Source organism: Aulonocara stuartgranti (genome assembly GCF_965226115.1).
Source record: "Aulonocara stuartgranti genome assembly, chromosome: 18".
Lineage (NCBI taxonomy): Eukaryota > Metazoa > Chordata > Actinopteri > Cichliformes > Cichlidae > Aulonocara > Aulonocara stuartgranti.
In genome coordinates this window covers 9846453-9871658 of record NC_138954.1, presented here as the reverse complement: position 1 = coordinate 9871658, position 25206 = coordinate 9846453, and the positions used below count along the sequence as shown (strand labels likewise).

Here is a 25206-nt window from a genome sequence, read left to right as displayed (position 1 = left end):
TGCTTCTCCCCAAGACAAGAACTAACAGACTGAAAAACTCCTTTGTCCCACACGCCATCAGACTGTTTAACTCCTCTCTGGAGGGGAGAGGGAGGGGAGACAGGAGGACAAAGGAGGGGAACAACTAAGCTGTAGTGCCTCTTCACCTCACTGTGCAATACCTTGTGCAATACTTTTGTAAATAGTCAACAGTGCAATAGACTCAATACTTGAAATGTGCAATTCATTCACTTGTATTTTTATTTTTTATTCCTATTTATTCTATTTATCCCCTTCGTATATTTTATTTATATTGTCTCTGTATTTATATGTGTGTGTGTGTGTGTATATATATATATATATATATATATATATATATAATATTCTGTAACTCTGTAACTTCTGTCGGTGCTGTGCTTTTTGGAAATCGAATTTCCCAGAGGAACCCACCCGAGGGATTAATAAAGTTCTATCTAATCTAATCTAATAAAGAGCAGCGTTACGGGGGGAGCGGACGAGAGCAACTGGGGTCAAGCGAAGGAACGGCGTTTGTCCAGTTCTCTCCCGTGCACGAGAAACATAAAGAACTTTGCCTACTCGTGTCTTGCTTTGCTGTGTAGTTAAATTGTCTTGAACGTTCCAGCGAATAGGTTTAAGCTACAAACCCATCACATACAAATACTGCAATTGCAAAACATACATAAAACATCTAAATGTAGTGTCTCTGAAGCTGTGGAAAATAAAACGGGTAGGTATAGCACGGGCTGCAAATCATCCCGACTCACCAAATTCAGCCATTCACATTCACAATTCGCTTATTATTCAGCTGCAGAAATGTTACAGAGTGACTTCAGCCACATCTTAAATGTATTAACCTCCCCTTACTTATTTTTACTATTATCCATTTTAGTGCATTAGTTAGTCGACTAGAAAGTGCCGATGGCCTGTAGACTACTTTCTGCTAATCATGCCACCATGCCACAACGCACTGAAAGCTTTTGCAAGAGTCATTCTGCAGGTTGACTGTATGGCAGGACCTTAAAACATCTGCCCCTCCAAATGCAATGATTCATAGGAAGTCTTAGTGTCGTGTCTCACAGTGTTTGCAGATAGACCCCCTTACATTTTCCCACTCAAAGGGAGAAGCAAATGAGTGAAACAGAGAGACTAAATTCAGAGTTTGAACCTATTGCAAACATTAGCACGCTAATCGTCACTGTATTATGTAGTGTGTCAGTATGCCAAAGGCTTAGCAGCGGTTGGTTATTATTATTTTTACTGATAACTGTCTAATGATAACTTGGAATTCTAATTTAGCAGATTTACTTGTATTCTCAGGTGTCATAATTGATTTGATTCCATGTGAAGTGATGTTAGTGTTGATTTTATTTATTTATTTATTGTTTTTGCATTTGCCATGTTTTATTGGGGTATTTATATGTTGTATGTCGAGTTATTTTTAGCACTGCACAGTAGCAGAAGGTAAATTTTCCTCTGATACAATAAAGTTTTACCTTTGACCCAACAGTCGTGCTGAAGGCATCAAAGTCATTAGAGTTATCATCTGTGGATCACACAAATCCCATGAAGACACCCGTACTCATCACATTTGTAAGAGGTGTAATCAAGACGTTCTGGGAGTCAAAAATCAAAAACCAAACATGCTAAAAAATTTCAAGACGATATTCTAATGCATCTCTGGACAGCTCACAACACTGCTGCTGGCGTTCCTACATCACTGTCTTATTGTCAAATGACAAAAATCAGCTTCTTTTTCAAACTGTCCTGACTTTCAACTTGAAGCTCCTCACAGAGCATCAGGTCAGAAGTGGGACAACCCCTACCCCCCACCCCAGTAGTGCTACTGTTTCATCCTTGTATCTGCGTCATTAAAAGGAGTTCAGTTAGCCTTCTGCTGCTCCTGTTTGTAATGTACGCCTCCATGTACACACAGCTATCACTGGTTTACTGCAGTACTGTGAGAAACCGTAGATGCAGTGGATTTTCTTGTTGAAGTAACACACTGTATGTTTTTGTTGGTAAGGCGGTAGATGTTAGAATTAAATGTCCAGTCCGTCTCGCAGGAGAGCTTTGGCACGAGCTCGTTGTCCTGGTTGGCTGTGTTCATGCTCTCTCCCTCTTTCACTTCCTCTCCTCTCTCTGTTACTCCTCTGACTCTCTCCATCGTCTTTTCTTTTTGCCTTTGTGTCACCTCCCTCACCTCCTGCCCTCTCAAACTGCCTCCTTGCACTCTCCACCCTGCTCCCATGCTTCTCATCTCCCCTCTCCCTGTGCTCCCTCTTGTGGTGGCTCCTCTTTGAATACTCTCTGCTGCCTCCTAACTCTCTTTCTGACCCTCTCCTCTTCGTTGATGATATTTCGTGATCTTGGTGCGACTCCTTCCTGTTCTCAGTCTCCTGACATTGTCTCTTTTCTTCTCTATTTTTTGCCATTTCAGCTCTCCAGTCCTTCACTCCTCTATCCTCCTCGCTCCCTTTCCTGCTTTGCCTTTCTTCGCCAGTTCCTCTATTTAGATGTTCACCTCCTCTTTCTACCCCTTTCTCACTGCTGCTGCTATGTCTCCTCTTACTGCGGTCCCCTGTTTTTACAGATGTACTTTCAGGTGGCTTCCTTTCTCCTTCATCATCCCTGCTGCTTCTTCTCCTTTCACTTCCTCTCTCAGGTTTCACTCGCTCACTTTTGCTGCCCTCTGATCTGCTCTTCACTTCCTCCTGCTCTTTTCTACTTTTATGTTTCTCTTTCTCTATTGTTTTATTTGTACCAATATCATCGTTTATCTTGCTGACCTTACCATTACAGTTGTCATTTCCAGCTGTTATTCTGTTTTTGGTGTTTTTGTCTTGTTTGCTTTCTTTCTGAGACTGTTGTTTCAGGACTTCTTTGGCAGTTTTGCCACTTGCCTTGTTTTTCTCCTCTTTTTCCTCATCGGGCATCTTTTCTTTGGACTTGCATTTCTCTTTGTCTTTGTCGTTACTGTCCTCCTGTTTTTTCTCCTTTTCTTCATCTTTTCCTTTCAAGCTCTTCTCCTTTTTCTCCTTCTCATCTTTTTCTTTTATGCTCTTCTCCTCTTTCTTCACCTTTTTAATTTTTGAATTTTCCTTCTCCATTTCTTTACCCTTCTTCTCAACCTCTACAACCTTCTTGTCCACTTTCTCCTCCAGGAGGTCCAGCTCCTGCTCCAGCTCAGCCAGCTTCTTTGGATCAGACACCAAGTCGTCCTCAACCTCTACTTCCACCTCCTCAACCTCCTCAAACTCCTCCACCTCAATGCCGTCCATCGTCTTCTGCAGCTGCGTCTTCACCCTGTTGAGCTCCAGGAGGCCATCTTGAAGGTCTTTACATACCTCTCTGATCTTGGTGGCAAATTTGGTTTTGGCACCCTTGCGAAGCTCATGAGAGTCTTTAGCGAGGAAGAAAACATCCAAAGCCAAAAAGAGTGCCGACATGACGCCTGTGGTGACGCTGATGGCCTGAGCGGCCTTGGCTATGCCGCCTGCCCTACCTAAAACCTGCACGGTGCTGACGAGCTGGTTGGTGTTGATCATCAGGGCTTTTCCCGCGCGGCCTCCCTCTTTCATCACGTGTTTAATGTTGTGGTTCATAGCTTTTTTGGCAGCACTTTGAGCGTATTTCTCAAAATCCCACTCCTGCAGGGTGTCAAGACCTTTCTACAGCAGAAAAGAGAGACAATAAAGAGATGGATATATTTGATTTTAAAGTCAAACCTGTTGATAAAATATTATTGAGATATCATTTTTTAACATTTATTAAAAGAATTATTATTTTCTTCTTAAAAGGTCGAGTTCACCAAAGTTAGGTGTTAAAGTTGGGTGTCCACGCTGCCCGCCCTCCTGCCCAACCAGCAGAGTGACGACAATACTCCATCAGCCTTTTACAGCCAAGGGGTATAAAGTACCAACCATACACAATCAGTTAAACATGGACTTAACTGACTGAATCTAGGCTAGATTACATCTCAGAGTGTCTAAGTTCAGGGATACAAAACTCTGGATTTACAGTCCTAGGAATTTAAAACACTGCAGTCATTGTTGCAGTGCTGTAATGTAGTATTGTGTCACAGTAAACTGCCATATAAGCACTTGACCAGAGCAGCGCGTACCCATGCACAGGCGTTAACCTTTGAGAAAGAAAGGCTGCCACTTTATCCTCTTTGAAAAAGCCCAAATCAATACTTTTAAGTATATTTTAATACCTTAACAAAACTCGTAAATAATCTTGTGAATAAATAGCACATACAAAATAAGGTTTTCATTGGATGCTTTGCAGTCCTGTGAAATTTAAGTACATGCTTACTGCCTCCATAGAAATAACAGGTGCTGCAAGTCAACACAGCTTGGAGCTGTATGATGCCACCTGCTGAGGGATCTGTGATACTACTGCAAAGCTTAAGAGATTTCAGCTTGGGCAGGCAACATGTTTCTTTGCATTTCAAAACAAAACAAAAAAAATCCATCATATTTTAGTAGGCTCAGGAATGTATTCTGATCTCAGAGAGTGTGCTTTAAATACTTTGTTCTTAACCTTTTAGAAAAAATCCCCTCACCTGCACAAACTCCATGCACTCTCTGAGGACTTTGATCTCCTCCTGGTAGCCCTGGATCATTTTCTCCATCTTCTTACGGTCCATGTTGGAGTGGACCGTATCTGTGATTTTAGCCGTCGCTGACGTGATGCTGCCTGCCGTCGCCACACCGATCCCCACTGCTGTCACAATAATAGAGGCGCCAAAAGTGAAAGGCGCCAGAATGAGGCCTGTGATTGTGGTGACGCTACCCGCGACGCTGGCCACGCCTCCGCCCACAGCGGCCGACACAGTCTTCTTATGGAACTCATCCGCAGCGTCCGCCATAGCCAAAAGCTCCAGGATGCGATGCTGTAAGGACGCCCCGCGCTGGTTGAAAAGACGCACGAAAAGACGGGCTGCCATGTAGACGCGGTCGGCTGCCTGCTCCATCGCCCTGCAGAAACAGACACAAACAGAAACATTATGCTTATCAATCTGACACATAAAGTTGTAATTATTATTATTAAGACTAGATTTACTGCTAAATTTAAGCCTTAAAGTTGTCAACAAATCAAAAAAGAATTATACCCTAAAAACAAATGCAAAAATCTCAAATATTATGTTTACTGGAAACATGAAGGTAAAGTTATTAAAAAACAGAAACTGTATTCACATTTCCTCATCCTCTGCCCGGAAATCAGAAGTCTCATTCCACTCCTTCCAACCTGGCAGACAGCAGCAGAAATAATACAACGAGTAGACAGAAAACATAAAAAATATATAATAGTTCTCCTAAATGTTGAAACTAGGGCTGTGCGATATGACCAAAATCTCATATCCCGACGATATGAGATTTATGAGATGAGACGTTATCGGACGATAGAATATCGTCCGATAACAATATAAATCACAAAAATGTAACATTTTCTGTAAATTCTGTGAATCTCGGGCAGCTCGACTTGCGGGAAGTGTTTCCAGCTGCGCGCCATGTAGCTGGAGTTGAGTGTTTTAACCGATGCATGAAACGATACATTTTTAGACATAAGTTGTAAAGGCCGCCGTTTTCTTTTCTTTTCTGTGCTGCAGGGAAAAGCCTGTTCTAACGTTTGAGTCCAAGGTTTATTTTTTAGCACCTGGCGGCTCTTTTTTAATTCTCATCTGCTCTTTCACGTGACTCAGTTTATTTTGAAAAGTCTCAACGGGATCTTGAGCTTTATTGTGAAAGGTTTGTGGAAAATAAACAAGCGGACACGCGATGCTGTTACCGTTGTTGTTGCTAACCATAACGCATAAAAACAGGCGCTTGTCCGTCTGTAGTGTGGTTATATTAAATATAAGAGAAAGAGAGAACTTTAAGAAATTAATATAGCCACTACAGTGACCATCAAAAACGATGAAAAAAATATTGCCGTAAACAGTTTATTTTGCGACACCGCGAAACAAACGATAGCGTAAAATGAAACGATAGACGTTTTTATATCATCATCCGATATATATCGTTATATCGAACAGCCCTAGTTGAAACCACACTAACCTTTGACTGTGTTCCACCACTCCAAAAGCTCATCCTCTTCCTGAAAACAAGAAGCTTGAATGAAGAGACAACTCATCTGTCAAATACCATAAATGACTAACACTCACAAACTCTGAGGCTCACCGGCTCAGTTTCGACTGGGTTTTCCTCAGTCGGATAAGCAGCCATCTCCACCGGCTGAACCTCCACTGTGCTCTCCTGGAAAACAAATAATAAAACAGCTGTTAGTCGCACTGTTGCGAGTTTCCTGTCAATTTAAGCACCTTGAGACGCTTTTGTTGTGCACTGGCGGTACATAAATAAAACTGAACTGAATTCATGAAGGCGTCTCTTGATTGCAGTCTTTGAAAGTGATGTGTCTACTTCCTTTGATAGTGTTCTCGACTTGGCTCGATGCTATGATATTGGGTTTTTTAAAACCATGAAAAATATTCTGTCATTATGCACTTCAGTTTTCTTCAGTGGTGTTGCTGAGCTGATCATTGTAGTCGAATCCACCAGACTGTTGATTCGGTCACTCCTAATTTTTCCCCCCTCAGTCTCAGTGAGTTAATGCAACACTTTTGTTAAACCCTGTGAATTAAAGCTGATAATCTGAACTCCAGCCACATATTACATTCTGCTTAAAATCCACTGCGGTGGTGTACACATTGTAAATTACGATATACATATAATAACACATACGTGACAGGTCCACATCAAAAGTCAGAGGTTATCCTATACAAACATTTCTTGTGTGAAAATTTAGAAAAATGAAAATTAAAGACAGTTGAAAATCATAGTTCTGGTTGGAGGTTAAATTAAACAATATGAACATCAAGTGGAGAATTTTAAAAATTTCATTCATGAACCACAATGAATATTTTAACTTAAAATCTTTAATGCCATCATGCTGACCTGTGCTGGGCTCATCTCCTGCAACTCAAGAGTTTCCTCAATGCAAGGCATTTCATCTGAAGTCTGTGGAGGAAAAATGATGATGGTTGTCATAGACCACAATAATCTACACTGAAAGACTTTACATTTTACAGACTGACTGCAAGTTAATTATTAATAAATATAACTTTGGAAAATCTGGTGGAAAAATAAGGTAAAAAAAAAAAAACGCCAACAAAACAAAAATAACAACAGACAGATGCAGGTACCTGAGAAGCCAGGCCAAGTTTGGGAATGTTAGGAAGAGTTTTCTTAACTCGGAATGACACAACCTGAAAGAAATAAACAAGAGTAATGTTTTATTTATTTAAGTGGAGCTTTGACATCAAAACTGAGAACTCAAATGATGTAAGAAAACGTCTGGATATGCATTGATTATTGTTGATGAACTCCAACTACAGCAGCTGACACTGGAAGTAAAAAGCATACGTCGCACTGATTGTGCTTATTCCTCCTCGTATGCGCTCTTACTCGTCTTTTCTTTTTGATGGTCCTCTTGCGTCTCAGCCCGCCTCCTGCTGGAGCCTCCATGTCCTCATCTTCCTGCAGCAGACAACAGGAATAATTTATTTTCAAGAGAGATCGGCTAAATTTCCTAAAATGTTACTTGCCCAAATTATTAGCTTAAAAAGCTTAAAAAATTGGGATTTTTATGTGATTGATGTCATTTCTACCTGTTGCTCCTCAGTTTTGGGCGTCCTTCTGAACATCCCAGTGATCCCGGAGAAGACGACTTTTTTCTCCTGTTAACAAAATAAAACCATGAGGCATTTATTTATTTATTTGCTAAACCTCAGAAACAGTGTTAAAATCAAAAGTCTGACCTTTGGGGTGCTTGAAGCTTCTAAAAGATTGTCATTACTGGCAGACAGCTGACTGTTTGCCAAAGCCGCCTCCTTTAAAAAGACAAATACAGTCTTATATAAACTATTAGCACTTATTTTGTGCACCAAACAGGGACAAAAATGTAAAGATTACACTATAATGTTTAAAACCTTTGATGCAGAGTCTCTCATCTAAACTTATATTTAGATTTGCTGGCATCACATTATTAATACAGAGCAGAATATTATTTCTGTGTGCTGCGTCTTACATGCAGCAGCACAAATAGCCTAAACCAGACACTGCATTTCCACAAGTAGAACTCCACAACACTGAGAAAGGATAACTTCCCGACCTGATTATCCTGACAGTAGTTTCAGTAGTAATCTCACCTTTCCTGCATCTGTGAGGCTGTCACAGCTGGCTGACAGCTGCCTCGAGAGGGGATCCTGGAAAAGAAATGCAGTGAATTCAGGAAAAAAGTCCAAATTATTGTATTAAATGATGAAAACAGTCTTTTGATTGATGGTGCTTTCAAAACTTTGGTCTGGTTGAGCGTGATGACATGACAATAAGATTTTATTAGCTGTGTCACATCTGCTTTTGTTTGTGTGTTTAAATTTTTCATTATTTGCATCCTTGTTTGAGCTGCTGTGGAATATTTTCAGAAGTGAAATAAATATAAATGACATTTTGATTCTTGTTTTGAAGTAAGAAGTAATGACAAATGCGAAGGAAGAAGTACAGTTTTGGCCTTAAAGAGTCATTTTCTGATAATGTACTACATCTAACTCTGAAAAGCATAAAAATACATGAAAAATCCAAATGTATTTGGCACCTGAGTAGCGACAGAGCGTGGAGCTGGTTTGGGAGACTTTTTGAAGAATCCTGCCAATCCTCCTGTTTTTTCCTGAAATATATGAACAGTAAATAATCAAAGACATAAATGAGGGTGAAACAGGTCATGACTGTGACTGTCCAAATGTCCTGGTCCACATCTGTACCGTTGCTGTGTTTGCTTCTGACAGGTTTTCATCGCTGGTTGATAATTTCTGTTCTTCATCTGCGTTTGTTTCCTGAACAAACACAACATAAAGCATAAAAAAGACCAACACAAGTACAACTGAATATCTTTGAGTGTATTATAGTTATTTAAAGGGCAACACTGCACCTCATCTGCTGGTTTTGGAGCTCTCTTGAACATCTCACTGAAATGTTTTTCCCCCTGAAATCAGACAATTAACAATCTTGCTAACAGACAGTACAGACTACATCAGTTTCATAAGGTCTGTCTGAAAAGTAACATGGCTAACAATGACTTCTTCTTTTTCTTTTTATTAGGATCAATATCTCCAAACATTGATTGGAGATAAAACAGTGTGTTGAACTGAGGAATCCAGAAGAGAGAAAACAAAAACGAAGGGTAACTCAAGCACCAAGACAAAGTTAAAATGTTGATGTGGAAGTGGTTAAAGTGTGACGACATGAAATCCCACAAAGGAAACGATCTGACAAACAAATAAAAAAAACAAGACAAGAATGAAGCAACTCAGTATGAGGTCTGCTTTTATACACAGTTTCAAGATTACACGGGATGCCGTGTGTGAAAGGGGAATATTACTGATTTAGCATAAACACTGAACGTAAAAAGCTGAACATGTAATCGCTCTGCGCAGGGCTGACACTGACCTCATCCAACAGGTTGTCAATGCTGCCGGATCTTTTTAAAATTTTAGCCAGGCCTCCTTTTTTCTGCTAAAACAAACACATTTAAGTTACTTTTTAAAATTCATTAAAACATTCAGTAGCAAAAACTGTCTCAGGGAAAATAAAACAGGAACTTGACAACACGCCGACTTTCGATATCAGTAAGCCTCAATGTCACAGTGATTTATTCTAGTACTGTACGGAAGTTTAACCCTCACTGAAGTGTACTTGCATAGTATTTTAATTTCCTCTTATACTTCTACTCCCTTACAGTTATTTGACATCTAAAGTTATTGCTTAATTTTCTTAAAAACACATTTAAGTTAGTAAAATAAAAAATAAAAAAGCACCGTTCACACATTGTGTGCAAAATGTCCTCACCCGAATATTTTACTCCTTGAGTTAAGTTTCACATAAGCGTATACTACAAGCAGGTAGGTGGAGAGTTTGAGAAACTGGCTGCTTAGAAGTGGACTAATATGGATCCACGAGGACGTCAACATGTCAAATCGATTTTTATTTCAATTCAATGTGCAGTTGTCAAGATAAGATGTGATGTGTCCAAAGAATTCTTGCAAAAAGTGTAAAACAAACCAAAGAATTATATGTAAATACAGTATTTAGGACTTACTTTAATATTTAAAAAACACAATAAAATAAAAAGGGACCTTCTCTGCTTAATTACTACTTCAACTGTAAGTACTTTAGAGTCTTTTCTTTGTAAGATTTTACTTGTAATAAAGATTTTGACACATCTGCAGAGGTTTTAATTATGTAGATTATTATATAAGTATCAATATTTCATGACACATATTTGAAAGCAGTAAATGACTCATTGCACTCACTGCATCAGATCTAATGTGTGTGGCCAGGTTTCAGTTCATGTTCACATGACTAACGCAGCTACAGTTGATTTTTGTTTTGTTTTTAAAGGAGAAGAAGGTTTTTTTTGTTTTTTAAATCGAGTACCTTTGTGACGGTTGTGTCATTCACATTCTCACAGCTGGCAGATAACTGAGCCTCAGTATTTACCACCAACTCCTGAATTAAAAGCAAAGAACAATAAAAACCAACGTCTCCTCTGTAGCTTGGTGTTTGATTATAAGACCTGGTTCGTTAGCGGTTTCAGTAAAAGTTGCGGATGAAGAGATTTGCCATAGAAGTTGGGTTTTTTTGTTTGTTTGTTTTTGTTTGAGCCAACAGCTCATCATGAAATCATGAACTCTGTGTGTTGGCTTGGTGACAGACTTGATTTGTCTATGGCACCCTTCCTTTCACCCTGTGACAACCAGGGTAGGCTTCAGCCCCCTACGACTGTAAATTAGATGAGCAGAAGAGGACAGACAGAAGGGAGTGTCTGACATGGTGATGCTTAACCAATGTGTGCATTCATCAGAAAGACCAAAGCAAAGCACTTCTGGAAGTTGTAGAGTATTTAGGCAATACCACCACAGTGACAAAACAAAAAAGAAAATCTTCCAAAATATGCATACGTATAACCAGTAACTATAACCAGTAAAGTATCACTATGACTGAATATGAAAAATAAGAGAAAAATTGTTTCCTGTACATTTAGCTTTTTTTAGTCTGCCTATGTCAAGTTCTGCTTGTCCCTGAATATAATAAACACGTCTTTGTCATTTCTGTTTTGCTTTCTCTGGTACGTTTAGCCAACAGCATATCTGTAATGCAGGGCACCAATTCTTAAACTGTAAGGCCTATCTATAGTAGACCTGAGAGGTCAAATGCACTGCAACTTAAGAAAACACCTCCCTTTCAAAGTGTTGACGTTTAGATAGTGATTGTTCTCATTTATCACCTTCCCACCATTACCTTCACTTTGCCTGCTCTCTAATCCTTTAATTTACCTTGAAGCACACTCTCACGATCCAATTTTTTATTCCTGTGCACTGCATTTATACTCTTTTGTAAATATTTATTTGGGGGCTTTTTGCCTTTTTTGACAGGGTGAGAGAGAGCCGGGGAAGGGGACTCGAGCCCAGGTCACTGCATTTCAGCCATCAGGCATATAGGCACCTGCTCAACCAGTGAGCAACACTAGTACCTGAATTTATATTCTTTAGTAATAAATATAAACTTCACTTTAATTTACATTGTTTTCAACCAGTTTATATTCTAAATGTGGGGAGCATCTTTAAATAATCACTAACATTCATAAACCTTTCTTCTGTAAAACCTTTATTTTCTACTCCAATATAACCAGGGGTGCACATAAGTGGTCTGCAGGTGCGCATTCGCTGTCAAAATAAAAGACGCGCACCAGATAAGAAGTTGTAAGGCGCGTTTGCGTACATATAAAAGGCACTGTTTTTGTCCGCTAGAGTGGGATTTTCACGGCATATTTTGCACCACATCTCTGTGCGTTCATCATTTGTTTGAAGCCAGCTCACCTCCTGCAACCACTTTTCTGAGAATACGCGCTTCTTTTGCGGTTCGGACTCCTTCTGACATTTCTTTGGAGTTGGAGGAACACCAAAGTAATTGCTTAAAGGAGCTTCTTCGACATCTTTAAGAGTTCTAAACAAATGTCTGTCCTCCTCCAGAAAATCTTATGTACGCAAACGCGCGTTGCAACTTCTTATCTGATGCGCGTCTTTTATTTTGCCAGCGAATGCGCACCTGCGGACCACTTATGTGCACCCCTGAATATAACCTCCTGCTGGCCTGTGAATCTCTTATCATCCTAACAAACCCCAGCTCCATCATCTTGGATCACAGCTGGTGCTGGTCTGATTAGAGTGGCCCTCCACCTTGCAGCGGTTGTCCAGAGCAGAAAAAAAGACTGCTGTTGTCCGAGATGGTTGAGTGTGACCACAGGATGAGCTCCTCAGCAGTCCTGGTGTGAAATCTTTTATAATCCTTCTAGTTTGCATTATTGGGTGTGTGTCTGCTTTGATTAAAGGTTGGTGCCAACCTTGGCAGATGTAGCTTGTAGCTGTCTGTTAGGCTCCACCTCCTTTCTCCTATACACAGTAGAAAAAGGTTTTCACCACCAACTGGCGTTTTCATCAGTCAGTTAGCAGTGTCTGGTTCAATCACCCTCAGATTTCTGGCTTCAGATATGAATATTATAATAACACAAAGTCCTCCAACGTTTGTTAAAAACTCTTTTTTGTTGACACTTTTGCCTCCATTATCTTCACTGAGCTGTTTACTCTTTTAACTTATCTTAACACATACACTATAAACTCCATTTCCCCCCATGTTCTCCACTTTACACCTTTTAGTATTTTACTGACCACCACATGAACCCTACCTGAGTTTCCTTCAGCTTAAACCAATATTTGCAGTAGTTCATGTTTTTCCTACAGACGTAAGATTTAAGATGTTTGTGCGTGTGCATGTACCAAAGGTGCAAAAAAAGTATTTCTGCATGTGCATATGAATGGATTTGAGTGCTGCAAAAGACTGACTCTGAAATACATTTTTAAAAAGCCACTTTTAAGTTTCTCCTCTGCAAACATTTTAACTGTTGTGTATTTCATGATGTAGCAGAATGATGTAATTCAGCTGCCTCGCCTGCGAGTCTCATGTCACGTGGGTGAACTTGGACTGCATGGGTGCTGCAGCTCTCAGCGAACATCTAGAGCAGTATGAGGACATGCCGCGTGTCCAAGATGGTCGAACTGGAGTCTATTTAATGGTGGAATGAGGTCCTCTATGGAGAAGAAGCTGAATGATATTTGCACTGCCACAGTAAAAACTAGTCTGGAACATAAGAGATGGGGGTAGGTTGGAAAAGTAAGTAGTGACTGAACTTTTAAAATTAGAGATGGACGACTGTTCCGCACTTTTTATTTTCTAATACAGACTAGAAATAGATAAAAATAAGTCCGCAAATGTATCTGGGTGGCCTCCCCAAATGCACACTAGTTATTGAGAGCCTGTCATTTAATAATTTCAGCGGTTTACACAACCCCTGCCGGGCATCCCTTCTCCAGGAGTTTTGGGAAAAAAAATTATCTTTTCTTGGTGACATCAGAACAATTAATTGGAATTACATCAAGATAATATTAAATGATCCTCACCTTTGACTGGGCTACAGTCAGATCATCATTGGAGTTGGGTAAGTCACCATGCAGGGACTGCTGGTCCTGAAACAAAAATTTTTGTTTGAGTAGTTATGAAAAACATCATGGGAGTCAGGGAATGTTTTATCAGATTTTCTAACTGATCACTTTCAGCTTTGGCTTGTTTCGGCAACTTCTTTAACATCCCAGCGTATCGTAGTTTTTTTTCCCTGAGACAAACAGGAACAGTATGCTCGTGCTCATTTATCACAGATCTCTGTGTGTACATTAAAATTCCACGTGACGTTATCTCTGCTGCCACTACAGCAGCTGCTGGACCTCACCTTGTTTTTAGACAGGCTGTCGCTGCTGGCAGAAAGCTCACTGTGGGCACTCAGATTCTCCTGAAACACCAAAGTCATTTGAGAGGGAAAAAAAATATACCGATAAACTAAAATTAATGTTTCTGTCCACGTATTTCTAAGGCAAATAAGTTCTCCTAAAAGTTAAACCATTATTTTAACAATTTAAATTGTTATTTTGAACAGTTCTGTTGCAAGCTCACCTGCGTTGGCGTCTCAGCGGCTGGTTTTTTTGGCTTTTTAAGGAAACCAAACAAGTAGCTTCCCTTTTCCTAAGATAGATTAGATAAAACATGATGATGACCACACATCTCCATCTTTCCACAAACACAAGAGAATTGATATTGATGATCTAAACGCATGTACAAAATTAGAGCTTCCGAACAAAAACAACTCCATGGCAGCTTGTCTAACTCCCTCCCTCGGCCTCTATCCTCTTGTGCAAGAGAATTTCCTCATTTGCTAAAGATAAGAAAACTTACATGAGACATCTCTGATGTTTTCTCCTCTTCTTCTAGGTCTTCAGAATTACTGTCTGCTTTATTGTCCTGCCCAAAAAATAAGAGCGTGCAATTTGATTATCAGGTGATGGAAGCAGTAACCTAATCATGCGAGCTTATGTCTTTTGTGTGACTAGTTACGCAATACATGTGCATATAATCTGGTATGTTTTATGTGTATTTTTGATGATTCTACCTGATCAGTTTGAAGACTTTCTGTTGGTTTCCACCTCTTCTTTAACATCCCACTGTACCATTGGTTTTTTTCCTGAAACAGACACGAACAGCATGCTCATGCTCGGTTATTCTACCCAAAGTCAGACAACTAATTTTGCAGGTAAATATACCACTGAGCTGTATGTGTACACTGTAATTCCAGATAACATTATCTCTGCTGCCACTACAGCAGCTACAGGGCCTCACCTTGTTTTCAGACAGGCTGTCGCTGCTGGCAGAAAGGTCACTGTGAGAACTCAGATTCTCCTGAAACACCAAAATGATTTCAGATTTTAAAAAAGATAATAACACTAATATTATCCAAAAAGTTGATTCTGGACTCAGCATTTTCAGTGGGAGAAACATTTCGCCACTCATCCAAATGACTTCTTCAGTCTCGGCTAACTGCCTGTTTCCCCAGATGAAACAATGGTCTGATTGTTTCATCTGGGGAAACAGTCACTAAAACGTTGGAGGTGGTTCATAGGAGATTACAGGACCCCAACCTCAGCAACAGGACCACTCTCAGGACCGACCAAATGTGTTTGTGTCTTCATTCCACCTATTTCACATGCAAGGGTCAGTACTACAGACAGAAAAATGGGTGTGCCATGGGTTCCCCAGTTTCACCCATTGTGGCCAACTTGTACATGGAAAAAATGGAAAAGAGGGCTTTGTTATCCTACCCTGGAACATCACCAAGTCATTAGTTTAGGTATGTGGATGACACCTGTTCAGTTCAGTTCATTTTTATTTCAAACATATACATTCACCAACATTTCATAATATCATTCCATGCAGTTGTTTGAAAAGGAGTTGGCAGAAGTATGTATTTATTTAGCCCGACCCCCTCAGGTTTACATCTTAATCATTTCCTCGTCATCTAAATTTAAACAAGAAAAACGCATACAATGGTTTCAACTTTTCTCACATTCGACTAAAACTATGTTTAGATTTACTATTTTGCAAAGGAAAATAAACATCACTTTGACTGCTGTCTTGGGTTAATTGCATTTTCTTCATTCTTTTACTTATTTAAAATTTATTTTTTGAGTTTTATTTTAAACTGGTTTATATCACTACTGACTAGAGATGGACCGATCCGATATTACGTATCGGTATCGGTCCGATACGGACCTAAATTACTGGATCGGATATCGGAGAGAAATAAAAAATGTAATCCGATCCGAAGTATCACAAAATCACCTCACAAAACGCGCTACTTGGCGTAACCCAGATCGGCGCATCGGAGCAGTATGTGTCACGTGATAGAGCGGCTGTTTGGCGGTCTGTTGGAGCATTTGGAGCCTCGTACGTGCTTCCTAACTGCGGCATTTCATCTCGGCGAAAACTATCCCAGAGAAGTAAAGCAAGTGTGTAAGTTCATCCCTGAATGTTTGCATAGTATTTCCACGTTAAGCTTAACAACTGATATATTGAGCCACAGCTGGACTGGCCATCGGAGTTCCATATTGAGGTGAAAAGGAAGCGATTTGTCCCATACTTCAGCTAGAATTAAAAAATAGACACAAAGCTGGAGTTATTCTGTCTTTGCTGCGCAGTTGCATCTACTTCTCTCATTCCCTCCCCCTTCCTCTCCTGTTATTACTTCAAACATGAAACTGATCAATCATCAGCTGATCGGCTTTTCTGCCGCAAGTCCCGTCTTTCTTGTTTGTTTATCGCCCACTTTGCGCTAGAAAGAGGAGACCAGCGGCACGTTTAAGCGTGAAAAGCTGTTGTTAGAATGTATTTAACATTACTTTCTAGTATCAGCTGAGGTTTGCTGGGGCCACAGCTGTAAAAGCTGCTGGTCATGATATCTGTTTGGATATGTGGTGAGAGGGAAACATGAAGATGAATCCAGGAGATGTCCTTACTGAATCATCAGAGCTGAGCAGGTGATGGAGAAACAGGTTTACCTTTTAGGTGACATGAATGAGTTGAAGGGAAGTTATGAACTGTTTCTGAGAGACAAATAACACCAAGATCCTTTTCTAAGTAGCTGACGGCTGGTAACTGTGCAGGGGCGGGTCTAGCAAAGCTTTGTCAGGGGCCAGGTAGGGCACTAACAGGGAGAGGGGGGCACAAAGAAATACTTTTCTTTGTTATGTCATTTAAAAACTTTGAATAAATAATTATCTGAATCTTACAACAAAAGTGGTCATCTGATTAAATGTATAGAAATCCATTATTGTATATAGTAACTAATAAGTCTAATATACACCCTAGTAAGCTATAGTACTTTTTCCTTTGGAAAGGTACCATCTGTGCAGTCTGCAATTCTGTTGAAGCAAGATGTTGAATCTATTTAAATATTGAAGAAAAATAATTGATTTCTGTGCATTTGTTTTACACTTGCATTAAATTAAAGTTGATTACATCGATTAAGGGCGGGGGGTGGTTCCCTAATATTTTTGCTGGGAGTTGGCAACCCTATTAGTTAGGTTGCTTAATATATCCACTAAGTACTCTTTAAAATACCAGAATAGGGAGGATGGTGTAGGTTTAAATTTATTAGATTGATCAGTGTTGCTGAACTATAAAATGGAGTGCATTTTTTGCATACAGGTATAACAGAATAGCTTCAATCTCTTGTTTTTTAAAACTTGAGTATGAACTTATACAAAATGCAGCAATATATTTTTTCAAAAAAAACAGTTTTATTGATTACAAAATACGCTATATCGGATTCATATCGGTATCGGCAGATATCCAAATTTATGATATCGGAATCGGTATCGGACATTAAAAAGTGGTATCGTGCCATCTCTACTACTGACCTTCATTTCTTCTTTTAACTCATTCCAGAATTTAACTCCCGCTATTGAAATAGACATCCTTTTAAAAGTTGTTCTTACTCTTTGTATTTTTAAATTCCACTTCCCTCTAAAATTATACCTCCCTTCTCTCTCTAAGAACCATTTACTTATTTCGACTGGGAGCATCCCTTTCCTTGCTTTATATATTATTTGCACTGTTTTAAACTTTACCAGATCCTGGAATTTTATAGCTTGCGTCTTAATAAAGAGTGCATTTGTGTGAGTCCTATACCCCTCCTGATCCTGAGATTTGATTGTCTGGGTGAAAATCAAATCTCAGGATGTACCACAATTCACGGATCACATTGACTCGGTGGACCAACACATCAAATTCACCAGGGAGGATATGAAAAGTGGCAGGTTAGCCTCTTAGACTGTGAGATTTCTATCAGTAATGGGGGACATTTAAAAGTTGACGTATACCGTAAACCTACACATATGGATCAGTATTTAAGGTTTGACTCTCATCATCCACTGGAGCACAAACCTGGTATCATCAGGATGCTAGAACACAGAGCAAACACCATCCCCACAGACACAGTGGCCAGGGAAGCAGAAGAACATTTTTATTTCTACATTTTACATCATTTTATTATTTAAGAAATAGCGCACACTCACTTGTGCTGACATCTCATTTGGTGATTTTTTTTGTTTGTTTTTAAGGATACCAGAGAAGAAACCTCTCTTTCCCTGGAAAGGAATGTTTGTTTGTTTTCTTTTGGCATAAACACAGCAGCAAAATTAATTCAAAGTTACTCCAGACTGCTGCTGTACGGCTTATGAACAGGATCTAAATACATACACAGAATTAGAGCTTTGTGTTTAAATGATGGCATCTTTGCCTCTTTCCTCCTGTGGAGTTTCTCCCCAATGCTAATGCCACTGCAACAAAACTTACATGGGACGTTTCTGATGTTTTCGCCTCTTCTTCTCCTTCTTCAGCATCACTGACGGCTTTACTGACCTGAGAGCAAACAAGAAAAAAAGAGTCAAAAAAAATTATCCAACATTAAGTCTACACACTAATCATATAATGTGTGCATTTTAAATGGAAAAGCAGAACTTTACTTTTAATATTCTTTTATCAGTTTGTACCTGTTTGGGTTCTGCGGTTTTTTCTTGCTTGATTTTCTCTACAGATTGTTGGTTTTCTGAGGCCACTTCTTCTGTGCTAGAATCTGGACTCTGCTTTCTGCTGGCCTGAAAAAAGAGTCAACAATGTGATTGATAAACAAAAAACAAGACGCAAAAACCCCCCCCCCCACAAAAACAAATGTGGCTATACCCTAAAGCACGGGCGCCAACATCTACAATTTCTTTACATATGAAACAAGTTGGTCATTAACCAAAACAAAGTATTGTAACAGGCAAATGCGGCTCTCAACAAAGTTACAAATGAAGTGACGTCATGTGAAAACTTAGTAGGCAGTAAACAAAGTAGACCCCAAAAAACATGTTAAAGACAGGAAGTGTGATTTTATGCACAGTGTTGGGGAGTATACATGTACAACTGTTACGTATTTAAAATACAAAATATGAGTGACTGTATTCCGTTACAGTTACCGTTTAAAAAGGTAGTATTCAGAATACAGTTACTTTGTTGAAATAAATGGATTATTTTCCTGTTTCATATGTTAGGCTGTGCCCTTTTTGGTAATTCCACGCCGGTGGAAACCCGAACAAAACACGCATTAAGAGGCTCTAATGCCTGTGTCTCAATCTCAGGGCCCAAATTATTATTTAAAAAATGATTTAATATGAAGGCAATAGGCAGAGTTTTACAGGCATAGCCCTAAAGAATGTAGCCTCATGGGCAGTGTAGTGCTGCAGGGAGAATGGACTGCCATACCCATTATGTGTCTGTGAGCGCGAGGAGGGAGAAAAAGGAGAGTCGAACAGTAAGAGTTGTGACCGACCAGAAACGGGAGATGGGAGCATGTAAATATAATAATAACCACTGCAGCCAAAAAGAGTGCCTGACGAGCCCAGTTGTAAGTAAGCTATTAAGACTCGAAGGTTCCGTTGGAGCAGCCTTTCAACGCCGCTCTTTGTCTCTCGCTAGCAAACTTGACCCAGACAACAAAGTAAAGCTAGTTTTCGGCTACGAGCCCAACACGGAACCCGACGTATTAGCCAGAGGTCCCTTTACTACGGTTCGGAGCCGCAGACCTGTTTTATATACGCGGGGAATAGTTTTCTATACGAGATCGCTGCTAAAAGTGCAGCCTTACCTAATGTCCACCCTACTGTTACTCATTTTATATTAAGATTTAAAAATCTAGTTAGTATTGGTATGGCGAGCAACCTTCAGTAAAAGTAATAAATCACACAGCAATAGTACATTCATGTAGTTGTAAAAAGCACGATAATATATTAAGTAATCCAAAGTATTCAGAATACCTACGTAACGGAATACGTTACTAAATACATTTTGGGGCATGTATTCTGTAATCTGTAGTGGAATACATTTTAAAAGTAACCTTGCCAACACTGTTCATGCACCAACTTTCACGTGCTTGCACATCTTGGTGGATTGTTAAAATAGGAAAGTGTTTATAAACACCAGAGCTAAATTAAACCAACAAGTTGTTTTCAATTTGTGCAGCCAAAGATATATTTTGTGTTATCGTCTTATTAAATATTCGATCATTTTTGAAAGTAAAGCAACATCAAGGCAAAGTGAAGAAAACCCACACAGTGCAGTTAACACCACCGCGACCATCAGTCAAAGTGTTTGAGAGACAGTAACGCGCAGCAGCCACCACTAACAGAAAGCTCAGGCTGGGCTTCGTACCTTTGGCGATGACTTGAATTGCAACCCTTTCATTACTGCTTTCAGAACGCCCTGCCAACCACAGTCACATGTCACAAAAACAGCTGAGATCACTGACAGTGGAGCGCTTGGTAACACGCATGACACATACCGGTTTGCTGTCGGGAGGGGAATGGAGGGGAAATTGTTTCTAGGGAGGAACAGGCATCATAATTTAAAAGAAATATTCATTTATATAATGAAAAATAGGATTTCGCCACTTCCACATCCATCATTAACTAATTTTGAAACAACTTGTTGTGCATCACTGCTTACAGAACAGTATAAACAACAAGTAGATACATTAGCCTGAAACAGTGCAAAAGTACACACACACACACACACCCTGATATGCTAACACAAAATGTTAAAGCTTGTCTAAAGCCCTGCTGTGCATTTACACTGAACAGCTGGAGGTGCTTTGCTAATAGTGAAAGTGGGCGCTCTCCCTTTTTGGCTCCACTGAAATATTCCAGTCAGCATTGAGTTATTACCCTACAACAAAGCACACGTGTAGAGAAAGAGCAAGACATTGTATGTACTGTGCATGAACTAAGCCTGAGCTGAGCATTATTGGGTGCAGTTCAAATACCTGTTTGAAGTCTGCATCATCTTTGGGAACCGCAGCAGCTTCAAGTTGCTCAGTTTCTTTGGCACTCTGGAAAGAAAGAGGAAGGTTTTGATCTGGGAGTTTATGAAAAGAAGCGAGGAGGAAGATGGTACTTTGCTGCGTTTGTACCTCTGTGACCTTGGTCTGTGCGCTCGGCCTGCGTTGGCTGTATCTGGTTGGGGCGTTCAGTTCCTGCAAACACAAAATGCCCCACATGGAACAATAACAAAAGACATATGGAACAGGAAAGAAACATGAAACCCTGAGAAGCTCCAAACTCATGTTCATTTCAACATGAAAACAGAAAACAGTAAAACAATAGTTTTACATTGACCCTGAGAAAATGTGCTGTACCTTCTCTGTGGGTCTGGGTGGGACCACAGACGTCTCAGGTGGTTTATCTTTTGTCTGTTGTTGCTTCACATTTCCATCGTTCTGATAAAGAAAAAAAAAGTTGTAAACTTGTTTTTAAAGGTCACACAAATGAGCGAGATATCTGAAGTAGGAAAATGAAGGAAAGCTGTAATGATGTAAGTGGTAAACAGCAGTAGTGGAGAAGCAACACAATGTGTACACACCCCATTGTATGCTGCTGTGACTTTTTTCAGTCTGTATTGTGTGTGACTCAGTTCCTGTGGAGAAAATACAAATCTGGTTTGAAATAAATGAGTACAGTAGAACAATTTAAAACAGATTTTTAGAAACCACACAGTTTTTTAGACTGAAGAGCCACTTTCACACAAAACTGTAGAGAATCCTGTCAGAACATTATTCAAAGTTCATCTTTCTCACATTCAGGGCAAAGCAGGAGTAACTTTGATTACTGGAAATGCTCTGCGTGCTTTTCACAGGCAGACACTCACTACCTGTGAATTCACCTGACACTTATTTGTTCTAATCTCACACTGGTACAAATCGCTGACATCACAAAGACTCTGCTCGAGCGCTGGCAGGTTACAGACCGGCTGATGAACGATCTGACTGCGTTCTCACATCACTTGTGTCAGTGTTCAAGGCTGGCAGGCATGTGTGAAAACAGCTTAAGAAAAATGTTTAGGCTGAATAAGATAAGATTTCCCAAAAAACAAAAAAATAACATAATAGTTTAAATAAATAAGAATGGCCCATAAAGTAAAACGATATAAGGTAAAAATTAACAATGTACACAAAAAAAAAATTAACACAAAGGAAAAAATATAATAAAATTTAAGATCTTAAAAATGACTAAAACAAATCAGATGTGATCAAATGATCAGTTAGTAAAAGTCTAATTGATTAAAGCCAATAAAGCTTCTTCTGTAATAAAAGAAAAATTTGTCACCTGTATTACAGAAGAAGCTTTATTGGCTTTTAATAAATGACCAAAATTATAAAGCAGATATTTCTTTTGTACTCAGAGGTCATCCCATTCAAAAACAATCTCACACCTAACGTCCATACGGGAAGAAGCCGTTTTTGAACAGTTCAGCTCCTGTTAGCTTCATCATTTCAATGAAAAATCAAATAAGTCAGCATGTATTATTATCATTAACCATTTGATGTCAATACATTTGAAATCTTTTATTTTCTGTGCACACGTAGGACTTACAGAATCTTTCGGTCTCTGAGGAACAGCAGGAGGGGGTTTCTCAGGTCTCTGTGGTTCATTTCTTTTTATCTGAAAATATGTTTATAATATATTTACAGCATGTGATTATTTTAAACACCAGCTTAATTATTTATTTATGTGTTTATCACTCTACCTCTGTGGGCTTCGGAGGAGGTTTGGGCTATAAATGGAGAAGAGAGAGAAAAAAAGAGAAGCTGTTAGCTATGCTAAGTACTGTTTGGGCTTTGGGCGTTTAAAGGTTTAGCTTGTAATCTATTAGGCAAATATTAACAAGATGTGCGATTAGTCTCTAATATTCTCTGCAGCAGCTCAGACATACAGCATACATAAATAACAATTTGCAGCCATAACAAGAACAAGATATTGTGCAGCTTTTTGTGATGAAGTCAGTCCAGGATTAGAAGACACAGTAAACACTAAGATGACCTGAAAACACAGACAAAATAACTCCTCCAGCATCGTTCCTGCAAAGTGCTTGAAAGATTCTACAGAAAAACTTGTTCAGTGTAAAATGCAGCTTGTACACTGACTAATTTGTGCAAGTACTCTCAATTTACTTCAACACTTAAAACATCTGCACTGCAGGCTGTATATACATTTACAGCACCGTATGGGTGATGTGTTGGGGTTGTGCATTGCTTGTGTTTGTTCTGTGTTAACTGTAAATGTTCTCACCGACTTTGGTTTCTTCTTGACTTCTGGTTTCATCATACACACCTCCATCCTGCCTGCAGAGAGAGATAAAGGGTTTAACTTCTTTGTGATGGCAGCATCACCATTTGTATGCCAACGGGAGCAGCAGCAGCAGCAGTAAGAGACCACCTTCCACCATTCAGCACAGCAAATATCGACTTGTCCACAGTTTATTGCATTCACTAGTTCATGCATTTATTACTTCCAGACTGGACTACTGTAATTCATTATTATCAGGATGTCCTAAAAACTCCCTGAAAAGCCTTCAGCTAATCCAAAATGCTGCAGCAAGAGTCCTGACAGGGACTAGAAAGAGAGAGCATATTTCTCCTGTTTTGGCTTCCCTTCATTGGCTTCCTGTTAAATCCAGAATTGAATTCAAAATCCTGCTCCTCACATACAAGGTCTTAAATAATCAGGCCCCATCTTATCTTAATGACCTTGTAGTACCATATCACCCTATCAGAACACTTCGCTCTCACACTGGTGCCTTCCTTGTTGTTCCTAGAGTATTTAAAAGTTGAATGGGAGGGAGAGCCTTCAGTTTTCAGGCCCCTCTTCTGTGGAACCAGCTTCCAGCTTGGATTTGGGAGACAGACACTATCTCTACATTCAAGATTAGGCTTAAAACTTTCCTTTTTGCTAAAGCATATAGTTAGGGCTGGACCAGGTGATCCTGAATCCTCCCTTAGTTATGCTGCAATAGATGTAGGCTGCCGGGGGATTCCCATGATGCATTGAGTTTTTCCTTTCCAGTCACCTTCTCACTCACTATGTGTTAATAGACCTCTCTGCATTGAATCATATCTGTTATTAATCTCTGACTCTCTTCCAGAGCATTTGATTTCAGCTATATATAAATTTTAAATAAACACGAAAAGTAATATTTTCAGCCATATGTACATACTGTTACAGTGGTGCATGCTTCTATTAAACATATTTATTTCAAATGATGAGGTCAGCATATGTAGAATCCTCTGAATCAAAAGCTCAGGCTTAAGACTGTTCTCAGTGCTCAATATTAGATAGTGTTTTTAAAAAAATAATATGGCCGTGTTAGCTCTGGCTGTGTGAACAGAAGCCACCCACCTGCTGTTCAAACCTTGTGACCATGAAGGGCAGCCAATCAGAAGAAAGAAAGCTCAAAAGGAGAGGAGCTGAAAGAGCTACGTTTCAGATACAGGATGAACCGAGGGCTAAAGTAAAGTAAGGCTAAACTGTGAATCACGCAAAGCTACTCTAAAAGGGTTCAAACTAAAAAAAAAATTAACGGTTCATTGAACGCCCGCTCCCCATTTCCTTTTGCAGCTTTTAAGTTTAACTTTTCGAGGGTTGACTCACAAACATTTGCTCTTACTGTTTAGTTTTTAGTTGCTCCAGGCGTTGCGATTAAGGAATTAATCACAAATATTCTGACTGAATTGTTTTCACGCTACCGATTACAAATACAACCATGCAATTTATACTCACAGTGCTTCTCAAAACTGAAGAAATGTATTTGAGTCAATAATAAACCGTAAGCTTACAGGACCTGACCAACTACAGTGTCAACACTGGAAACCAAAAATAACACAGGTTAGCTTCCACTGTGCGTATATTTAACTGTAAATGATAAACAAGAAGCTTGTACACAGACAGAAAGTCCCGTCGATGTCTCACTGAGCAGTTTCACCTACCGGAGGTTTGAAGACGCCGCAGACACTCGTGGACATCTAATTTGTAATAAACAAAATCAGTGCGGAGCAAACCGACGACTCCTTCACGGTCAGGGCATTCTCAGGAGTTTTTAAAACTTCTCCAAATCCGCACATCTGCACACTGGTGCGTTCAGGAGTTCCGCGAAAAGCTGCGAAATCACATCTTCGAGTGGAACGCAGCGGTTTTATTTTGTTTTTGTCATTTTAAGTACAATTCTGAACTGAAATGAACTTTACTTATCCTTACCAGAATGAAAAACAACATGAAAAAGATCTAGCTGCTTCATTTTCCAGTGAGATGTAGCACGTACAGGCAACTACTGACAGACT

At 39.5% G+C, this 25206-nt stretch overlaps 1 protein-coding gene across 1 annotated transcript; it reads right to left on the bottom strand.

Moving 5' to 3' along the window:
* Positions 1 to 470: 470 nt before the first annotated feature.
* Positions 471 to 24968, bottom strand: LOC309694737 (uncharacterized protein). Its single transcript, XM_082514945.1, has 33 exons — positions 24856 to 24968; positions 23162 to 23214; positions 22620 to 22646; positions 22466 to 22534; positions 21456 to 21509; positions 21232 to 21312; positions 21007 to 21069; positions 20860 to 20925; positions 20380 to 20418; positions 20250 to 20300; positions 18551 to 18655; positions 18354 to 18419; positions 14841 to 14900; positions 14614 to 14685; positions 14400 to 14465; positions 14121 to 14189; positions 13900 to 13959; positions 13574 to 13639; positions 9507 to 9572; positions 8989 to 9042; positions 8822 to 8893; positions 8656 to 8727; positions 8210 to 8266; positions 7820 to 7891; positions 7670 to 7738; positions 7467 to 7538; positions 7205 to 7267; positions 6957 to 7019; positions 6183 to 6257; positions 6060 to 6099; positions 5199 to 5250; positions 4565 to 4979; positions 471 to 3668 (listed from the first exon to the last, which is right to left on the bottom strand). Exons 2-33 carry the CDS (start codon positions 23207 to 23209, stop codon positions 2040 to 2042), a joined length of 3933 nt encoding a protein of 1310 aa, XP_082371071.1. The 5' UTR covers positions 23210 to 23214; positions 24856 to 24968; the 3' UTR covers positions 471 to 2039.
* Between the last annotated feature and the right edge of the window lie 238 nt (positions 24969 to 25206).

Excerpts from the sequence above, each read along its gene's own strand:
- LOC309694737 (XM_082514945.1), bottom strand. The coding sequence starts at position 23,209 with ATGGAGGTGTGTATGATGAAACCAGAAGTCAAGAAGAAACCAAAGTCG. Across the intron at positions 18,420-18,550 it reads AAACCGCAGAACCCAAACAG|GTCAGTAAAGCCGTCAGTGA; the intron begins GTACAAACTGAT and ends GTTTGCTCTCAG. Across the intron at positions 14,901-18,353 it reads AAACATCAGAAACGTCCCAT|GAGAATCTGAGTTCTCACAG; the intron begins GTAAGTTTTGTT and ends TTGGTGTTTCAG.